This window comes from Petaurus breviceps, unplaced genomic scaffold (assembly GCF_028583685.1).
Source record: "Petaurus breviceps papuanus isolate PSGF00001 unplaced genomic scaffold, PetGlider_PUasm1.0 103, whole genome shotgun sequence".
Classification (NCBI taxonomy): Eukaryota; Metazoa; Chordata; class Mammalia; order Diprotodontia; family Petauridae; genus Petaurus; species Petaurus breviceps.
In genome coordinates, this window is record NW_027185588.1 from 7049758 (window position 1) to 7059225 (window position 9468).

Genomic DNA, 9468 nt, shown 5'->3' on the forward strand with positions numbered 1-9468 from the left:
CGGAGTTTCTGCGTTCTCTCAGTAAAACGGGGACAGACCCCGCCTGAGAGGACGGTTGGGAGGGTCTAGAGAGGCGAGACGTGTCCTAAGGGGCTCGGCCGACTTTAAAACGATCCATTGGAATCGTTATTGGGCGGGGTGCGGGTGCGGAGTGCGGGCTGTTTCTTGGAGCCCTCCGCTCCTTAAGGGAGCTGTAATTTCGGCTCTTTATAGCAGAGGGGGAGGGGGCGCTCGGCCGGCTGGACTTTGGCCGGACCGCTCCCTCGAGCTAAGGAGGGGCAGGAGGGGGCCCAAAGAGGCACCTGGTCCCGTGGTGTGGAGATGGCTGCGAGGCCCCGGGAGGCTTGGGATCCTCGGGTGGTGGGGTGAGACTCGAGGCTCCCCGGAACCGAACCGAGAGGCTTCCGATTCCGGCCGCGTAACCCGGGCCCACCACCTGGGCGGGGGGTCCAGGGCCGGCTCTCCCACGTGTTTGTTTTTCTCCGCCGCCGCGCCCCGCCGTTAGCCACACCTTCGCCGCCGCGCCATTGGCCGCGCCTCCTCAGGGGCTCGCGGCGCGGCCCCGCGATTGGCCGGAGGCCACTTGTGGGCCCGCCCCTCGCCTTATAAAAGCTGCTGCAGGCGCTCTTGGGAAGTAGAACCTCCTCTGAGGGAGCCTGTGGTAGCGGAAGCTTACGTGCTCCGGCCGCCGCCCCGCTAGCTCATCTCACGTACCGGTGATGATCTTCGACAAGGTGAAGCGCTTCGCCGTCTTGCTGGACGGGCCCGAGCCCGAGCCCGCCTTCAGCGGCGGCCAGGCCGTGTCCGGGACGGTGCTGCTGGAGCTGGCAGCTGCGGCGCGTGTGGGAGCCCTGCACCTCCGCGCCCTGGGCTGCGCCCGGGTGCACTGGACCGAGTCCCGCAGCGCCGGCTCCAGCACCGCCTACACACAGAGCTACAGCGAGCAGGTGGAGCTGGTCAACCACCGCGACACGCTGCTGGCCCCAGGTACGGCCCCCCCACCGGAGCTGGCGCCCAGAACCCCGGGGATGGGGGTGGGGCGCCCTGGAGGGCACCGGAGCGGCGGCTGTGACCACCCACCCCAGCAGCCTCTGCACTCCCCTCCCCTGGAATGGGGATGAAGAAGATCCTGGCAGACGGAGAGGACCGCTCCTGGGCCGGTTTTATTCTTGTCTGGGGGAAGAGTCGATCCTAATTACGGTCCCGTAGCCTGCCCTGCTATTCTCCTGTCCCGCCCCCCTCACCAACCTCACCGCACCCCCACTCAATTTCTTCCGCCTTTCAGACTCAGGGGACACTACTACCTTACAGCCGGGAAGGCACGAGTTCCCCTTCAGCTTCCAGTTGCCCACGTAAGTGTCTGAGCAGGGCACTCTTCATGGGCCCCGGGGACTGACGCCCCAACCTGTTACTTGGACATTAAAAATATCCTGGGCTTCTGTGGGTGGTACTACCTAGTGTCCTCACCTCTCCCGTGCTCCCCTCTTCCCTCTCTCTCATTTTGTCTGGGTCTGTCCCCTCACCACCCCTTTTTCTCTCTGTCTTTTCCTCTCTATATCCTTTGTGTGTCTCTTTCCTTTTGTTTCCTTTTTCTCCTGCTACCTGATCTCTTCCCCAAGACCCCACGTGTACATTCATGCTCAGCCCTTCCTAAGAAACCAAGTATAGATAGAGTTGGGGAGTTTTTTCCAGTGCCTCCCACCCCCAGATTCTTACCTGCCTCTCTTCTCTGCTGGCTAGGACTTTGGTGACCTCATTTGAAGGGAAGCATGGGAGTGTTCGATACTGTGTGAAAGCCAAGCTCCATAGACCCTGGGGCACAGCCAAACGGGCCAGAAAAGACTTCACAGTGATCGAGCCCATCGACATCAACACTCCTGCCCTACTGGTATGTCAGTGGACAAGCACATAGCTGAGGCTAGCACCCACCCCTCTTCCAGTGCCATCTTTGGGAACTAGTCTAGGGAGTCCATCCAGTCCAGGTCCTTGGCCTTAACTTTGCATACCCCAGGTGCCCCACACTATGCCAGCAAGCTCCATTAAAAGAAAATCTTTGAGTATGGATTGTGCTGGGAGGAGATAGCAGGAACTCACTGTAGGACCCTGAGCAAAATCTCCCACTCTGTGGCCTCAGTTTCCTCACCTGCTAAAAGGGTGATCATATCTCTGCCTCACGGGATGAAGTGAAGGAATAGATCATAGACTGATCTGGGAGGAAATCTTGTCCTATACACTCAAACCAGAGTCAGGGAGAGGGAAGGGAGCTTGCTTGTGGTCTCCGCAGCCAGTGAGTCACAGAGCAGGACTTTGAAAAAACAAATTTGTGGAAGGTTTATGGAGCATGGCTAGAAAGGCAGCCTCAAAGCCAGGAAGCCTCAGCCCTGATCCATACTGACTGGCTAACTCTGGACCATTCATTTCAACTGTCAGTGCCCCAGGCAGCTTTCTGGAGCTAGAAGGGCCAGAGGGAGTTTCTGCACTGGGAGTTCCTCATGCCTCACAGACAGGCTCAGCTCTGGGCCCATTGATCAATAAGAGACATTTCTTAAGCAGGGGCTGGGGCTGCAGAGCTTTCCTTGGAAGAGCTCAGGCTCTCTCACTGTTTCTGCCCAGTAGAGTGTAAGCCCCTTGCAGGTAGGCTCAGTTCCACTTGGATCTGTGCCCCAGCTCCCAGCACAGTGGCTGCCACTTCACCAACCAGAGTTCAGTGGAATGAGAAAAGAAAGGCAGTGAGGCTGTGTGTGCCCGCTCTGGCCCTTCCTGTTGGACAGGTGTGGCCTCGGTGTGAATAAGCTCTTGCTTATTTTTGCTTTCTGGGGTTTCTTTCACAGGCGCCTCAGGCAGGTGTGAAAGAGAAGATGGCCAGGGCCTGGTACTGCAATCGAGGCCCAGTTTCCATTACAGCCAAGATTGATAGGAAAGGCTATACCCCAGGTAACTGGGGCACTGTGTGCTCACTTCACTTGCGGGGGGGGCAAAGGAGGCTGCTCTTTGTCTTTTATCTTAACCATCTGCCAAGGGGACCAGAGACACCAGCTGAGCAGGCCGTTCTTCTAGACTAAGTCTTTGGTGTGGGTGCTCTTATGTGTGGCTAGGTGTGGTCCCCAAAAGGAAGGGACCATGGGGAGAGTACTGAGCACTTATCTTTGTCCCCATCTCTGGCTCTGATTTGGCCCAGGGCCTTGCCAGATTCCCATTCTCCTCCTTGGGGTCATTGATTTACAGCTGGAAGGAACCTTGGAGATTTAAACCCCCTGATTTTAACAGCATTCAGTGACTTAATCAGGGACACGCACCTTGGGTCTGGTCTGGGATTGAGTCACATTTTGGAAGGCTCATTCCATTATCATGAGCCTAACTACTGAACCAGTCTCACCTTGACCATTCTTTCCCCCCAGGAGAAGTCATCCCCGTCTTTGCCGAGATAGACAATGGCACTAGCCGGCCAGTTGTGCCCAAGGCTGCCATCATCCAGACCCAGACCTTTGTGGCCCGTGGGGCCCGGAAGGAGAAGAGATCGGTGGTAGCAAGCATTGTGGGGGAGCCCGTCGCCGCAGGGAAGCGGGAGCTGTGGCAGGGGCGGGCGCTGAAGATTCCTCCAGTGGGCCCCTCCATCCTGCAGTGCCGAATTCTCCACGTGGATTATTCTCTCAAGGTAGGGCCCTCAGCAGGGTGGTATGGATGGGGGTGGGGGCAGGAGTGGCAGAGATGGGGCCAGCTGACCCTGGTCTAGCTAAGTGCCTTCTGCTCTGATCCTCAGTTTCCCCATTTATAAAATGTCCTGGTTGACCTAAGGTCTCTCCCAGCTCTTAAAGCCTCTGGCAGTTAGAGGTGCCTGCCTCTTGCCATTTGGTTCATTTCCACAGCATTCAGGAAGCATTTTGCTGGAATTTACTGTGGGGTCAGTTGAGATAACTAAGGATGTTTAGCTGAGAAGGGAGGGGGCTGTGGGGCTGTCCTCACTCACTGTCCTCGAAAATTTTCAGGGCTGTCTTAGAGAAGCCTGGTTCTGCTTGGCACCCAGGAGTAATGGGTGGGAGTGACAGGGGCAGATTGAGGCTTGAGTTCGGGAAGAACTGCCTGGTAATTACTTGTTCAGCCACACCTGACTCTTCTTCACCCCATTTGGGGTCTTTTTGAAAAAGACACTGGACTGGTTTGCCATTTCCTTCTCCAGCTCATTTTAACAGATGAGGAAACTGAGGCAGACAGGGTGAAGTGCTTTGCCCAGGGCCACACAGCCTGATGAGTCTTCCTGACTCCAGGCCTGGCACACTGTCCACTGTGCCACCCAGCCGCCCCATCAGAGCTATCCCACAACGGAGTGGCCTTCCTAGCAGTAATGAGTGCCTTCAGCCGAGCCTCCTCTAAGCACAGAGGAATGCTGATCTAGAGCAGGGCTGCCTTTTCCCCCCATGGGGTCACGCCCCACAGTTTAAGAAGCATCAAGGTCTGTAATGAGCCTCAGAAGCAGGATTTGAACTCAAGGCCTCAGATTCCAGAGCATGTGCTCAATAGGAGGAGTTGCTGCCCAGGGACAGGGTCGACTTGTGGATACCTGGAAACCCCTTGTTCTGAGGCTCTAGGCCAGGCTTGCACTATCTGTGACCCGCAGGCACACCAAAACCCACGAGAAGTAGAGCGGACATTTTCCCCTCAGCTTCTGAGTGGCTGCCGAGATCCTTTGGCAAGTCAAAGACTGTGCAGGCCTGATATAGGTGATGTAGGACAGGGTGGTAGGTCCCTGTCAGGGAAGGCTCTGGCTCTAGAGTCCACTGTGGGGTGGGGCGCTGGCCTCTGCTGCTACAGGCAGGCCCCTGTGTCCTGTGGGGGGCACAGCCCTTGAGGCGGAAGGCTCCAAACACTCCTGGGCCCCAGCCCCAGGCCAAGTGATCTTGTTTGAACAAGTGCCTTCTGAGGGGCCCCGTTCTGCCCCCCCAGGTCCTCCTGGAGAATGCGGGCTTGGGCAATGGGGCCTCGCTTATGCCCTACCTGCATCCAGAGGACTAGGAGAAGTTTAAGGAAGGCCCTAATAGCTTCCTGCTGATTGCTCTAGGAGGACTTCAGGGAGGAAGTGGAGCCTGAGCTGGTCCCTGAAGGGAGAAAGGGGAAGGGCCGCATTGTACACCCATCTCCCAGGGCTGTGGTGCCAATGTTATCCTTGAAGTACTGCACATACATTAGTTGCTCTTAGCGGAGGGTGAGGTGTTGCTGATCTCTAAAAAATATTGATAGGCAGCACCAGTGTTGATGCATGGTCCAGCCTGGGCCCTGAATTCCAATCCTCCTAGACAGGGGGGAGGGAGAGGAGAGGGGAAATCCTGGTCCCTGCCCTCAGGTAACATGAAGAGGAAGGGACTGACACTGATAGGCCCTCACAATATAGGTAGGGAGGCTGGGCAGGGGTTCATCCCATTTGACAGATGAGGAAATTGAGGCCCAGAAAGGGAAAATTACTTCCAGAGTCCATGCCTGACAGGGAGCAGAGCTAAGACTAGAACCCAGGTCTCCTGCTCCCAACCTGGGGCTCTCTGACCCTGAGTGCCCCTGGGAGAGAAGAGCAGAAGGGTGTGGAGAGATCATCATGTCTTGGGGAAAGAGCCCTGGAGAGGATCAGGAGACCTGGGTTTTCATCCCAGCCCAAGCTGTATGTCCTTGGGCGAGGCCCGAGGCCCTTCCCTTCTGAGTCTCAGCTCCCTCATATGAAAAATAGAGATAATACGACCTGCCCTGACTGTCTCTGGGAGTTGTTGTGAAAGAACCAGGTTACCAGGCTACAGAAATAATTGTTGCTACATGTCTTTCGTATCAGTGGCAGTGAGGTCTAATGGTTAGAGTGGTAGCCTCCAATTGGGGAAGGAAGCCCCAGGGACAGGTGTTGACTCTGACACAGGACTCTGGGCACTTCACAGGAGCTCTCAGTGCCCTAAGAAACTCTTAACTCTTAAGACCAGAAGGCACTGAGCAAATGCAGTCTGCATTGGTAAAGGGAGTTTCCTCACCTGGAGAGTCTGGTCCAAAGACACAGTAATACCAGGTATTGTGAGGCATCTTAGAGCTACAGAGACAAAGCAGTCTTTGTCCTCTGCCCTCAGGGTGCTCACTTTCAGCTCTGTTTGGTGCCTGGAGGGGGGTGGGGGTACGGGTACGGAATTCACCTCCCAGTCAGTGGGCCTTCCCATCCTCCTTCCTTGCTCCCAACACCTCTGCTCCTTGTCTCCATCCCAGGTCTGTGTGGACATCCCAGGCACATCCAAGTTGCTCCTGGAGCTGCCACTTGTCATTGGAACCATCCCCCTGCATCCATTTGGCAGCCGGACGTCCAGTGTGGGTAGCCAGTATAGTGTCAACCTGGACTGGCTGCATATGGCCATCTCCCAGCAGCCTGAAGGTGAGCCTTTGAGCCCACACTAGGCAGCGGACCTTCAGCGATCATCCTGGCTAGTGCCCTGAGCTGTGGGCAAACTGAGATCCAGAGGGACTCACGGGGGCCTCTCGCTTTTGTGCCCACATTTTCCCTCCTGTTAAAATGAAAGACAAGAGAGAGAATAAGGGCAGGGACCGAGGCCCAGGCCCCCAAGATCCCTCCATACATCTCTGTTAGCTCATGCCCTCCACTCCTCTACTGAGAGCAGTGTGGGGAGGACAGTGCCAGGGTTGAAGGGGGGCAGAGGTGGGACTCAAGCTGAGAGGCTCCCCTTCCCTCACTGCCTGCCTATGCTGTTTCAGCTCCCCCAGAATACTCTGAAGTGGTGTCTGAGGAGACGGGCCCAGGCCTGTCACCACCACCCCAGGAGGCCGGAAGCAGCCAGGCCCCAGAGGGCCCCTTCTTCGCTTATATCCAGGAGTTCCGCTACCGTCCACCTCCCCTGTACTCTGAGGTCAGTGAGTAGCTTCTCTTGGCTTTGGGAGGGTTTTCTTTGGGAAATTTCCTTTCACTGGACTCCATTCACTGACAGTCCCTAAATGAAGGGGTGTCAGAACTAGGGCAGGGTCATTTTTCCTCCCTTCCTGCCTCCCAAGACATCCCTTACACCTGGACCTGCCTTTCCATGTAGAAGTGGGTAGGGTTTTTTAATCAAATTTTTTTAAATCTTATTTTATCTCCCACTTTCTTCTACCCATTGGAGAAAGAAAAATAGAAACAAAATCCTAGCAAAACAGATTCCCACCTTGGCCAGGTCCAGAAGCATATCTCATTGTGCACTGAGGCTATGGCCTCAGCCAGAAGTGGTTTGGGCTGTTGGGGGAGGGGGTGGGAAAGTGCACTCCCTTGGGGAGGGAGTGGGTGGGCGGGGAGGCAGTCCCTCCCTCAGGGTCCCCAGCAGCTCCCAGGCCACTCCTGACTCTTGCTTCCCTTGCAGGTAGATCCAAATCCTCCCTTGCAGACCATTCGTCGGCGATGCATGACATGTTGAGGCCCAGAGGCAGTGGCTTGATTCTGACCAGAACCAGCTCCTGGGATCCAATAAAAGGCTTCCCAGCTGGAGTGAGGCCAAGGAGCCCCACTGATCCCGCCCTGTGGGAGAGTAGGCAGCTGGAGCATGCTCTTGGGGCTTTGCTGGCCATGGCAGGGGGATGGAGAGTCTGCTCACCATCACTTTAGGACTCAGCTGCCAGGTCCCCGCTTTTCTCCAGCCCCAAGTTGCTTTTGGGTGAGGATGGTCCCTGACAGGGCCATTTTGTTTTTTCTGGAGACAATTCTGAATTTCTCCTTTTGACTTGGAATTGGGAATGTTTCTACCCCTGTGCCTTCTTTGAAAATGGCAGAGATGAAGCCCCTCAGTGGGGCTCTAAAAGAAGCCTTGACTTTGCCAAAGTTGCCCCTTGCCCACATGCAGTAAAGCCACCATTAGAAGCTGGGGCCCTCTCATCCCCAGGCCAGGGCTCTTACCTGCCTCATTTTCAACCGGAAGAAGGTGATCCTTTCCCATCTAGACACCTGAGAATGCTGGGCTTGGTCATGGAGTCTGGGCCAAGACAGCAAGGGCTGGCCCTACAAGCTGGGCCTGGGGCAGAGGGATAGAGTTAGGAGTGAATGAGGAGGCAGGGCTTTATGAGAGATGGTCCATGGGTGCTAAAAGTGAGTGTGACCATGGGCTGGATGCCCCCTCTGAAGCTGGTGCTAAAGTTGGGAGGGACCAAAGGGGCTCTGATCCACAGATGCTCCCCACCCGGGCCTTCCCCTTCCAGAGCCCACCACAGTGCCCACCCCAGACCTTTCATGAGCCTTGACTGCAAACACACTCATCTGCACTGTGGTTTTGATGAGATCAAAGCCCATTCGGGGAGGCTCCTCTTTTTGTACAGGTTTTTGTTTGAAAATAATGAAATAAAAGTGAATACTGTGCTTTCTACTGAGATGGATGTTGGTTTTTTTCTGTTTCATCCCTGAAACAACTGAACCTGAATAATAGTTAACCTTTTTAAAATCCCCTAAGATAATAGGATTTGGAGTAGGCTGAAGGCCGGTTTTTTTTGTTGTTGTTGTTTTAAAAATCCTTTTTTTTTTTACTTCCAAATTGTCCCTCCAGCTCCTCCCCCATTCAGTGAGAGGCCAAGCAGTACCATACCCATTATCCATGTGAAATCATGCAAAAATTAAAAAAGCAAAAGAAGCATGTTTCAGTGTGCGCAGAGTTCATCCATTTAGAGGTGGATTTTTTTTGTTAAATTACAAATTTTTTTTGCTCTGACATGACCATCTTTTCCCAAAATAGCCAAAAAAGGAATAGAGGCAGTTCAGTCTCCCTACTGGAGCCATCTGTTGGTTTTCAGAGCATATGCCATATTCTGTTCCCATAGCCCCCCACCTCTGCAAACAAAGGCACAAGATGCTTCTCTTCAGGACCAGGTCCTGTCACGATTACCACACAGGCAGATACTGTTATTTCCAATGTTGTTTTTCTCTCTGCTTTTGTCTCCCCTTACTGCTTCCATTTAAATCTTCCCAAACAAATCAGAATTCTCAATTTTTCTCAGTCCTTGTTTCTGAAGGCACACGGTCCATCGCACCCATGGACCACAGGCTTATTTAGCAACCAGACAAAATCTGTTCAATTCCTTCATCTTTCTACAAATCCCTTCCCTAGCAACGACCCCTTGAGAGATTCTGATGCAGAATGAAAGGATTCAGAGAGGTTATGTGAATTCCCAGAGGTCACACAGCCAGTCAGTTTCCAGAGCCTGCTCCGTGAGTCCTGCTCCCTTCCCACTGCCCCTTGAGGCTTTTCAGTGCTGGGATTCCTCCTCAGAGGAACCAGGGAGCCAGAATTAATAAATGTGGATTAGATTAAAAGGATTATTTGGCCTTCTTGCCCACTGTCTTACTCAGGATCTGTAGACAAGGGATGGGTGTCTCCTTCTGCCCTTACAAGAATAGAAAAGTGCTCTGATCTGAGAGATGGGAAGCCTGGATTTTGGACTAGATCCTGCTGGTGATTTACTGTGTGACCTTGGACAGGTTAC

At 54.3% G+C, this 9468-nt stretch overlaps 1 protein-coding gene across 2 annotated transcripts in view; it reads left to right on the forward strand.

Moving 5' to 3' along the window:
• The window catches only part of ARRDC2 (arrestin domain containing 2), a 24506-nt gene extending 16145 nt beyond the window's left edge, over positions 1–8361 (forward strand). Inside the window, exons 1-8 of one of the 2 annotated variants that reach the window (XM_069105707.1) lie at positions 602–987; positions 1286–1352; positions 1741–1888; positions 2832–2934; positions 3399–3655; positions 6229–6391; positions 6730–6881; positions 7365–8361. In XM_069105707.1, coding sequence (XP_068961808.1) covers positions 720–987; positions 1286–1352; positions 1741–1888; positions 2832–2934; positions 3399–3655; positions 6229–6391; positions 6730–6881; positions 7365–7418 — 1212 coding nt within the window. In that variant the 5' untranslated portion in view covers positions 602–719 and the 3' untranslated portion in view covers positions 7419–8361. Of the gene's footprint in view, positions 1–601; positions 988–1285; positions 1353–1740; positions 1889–2831; positions 2935–3398; positions 3656–6228; positions 6392–6729; positions 6882–7364 lie in introns of those variants that run through there. The other variant, XM_069105756.1, reaches the window with a different exon arrangement.
• Positions 8362–9468: the final 1107 nt, after the last annotated feature.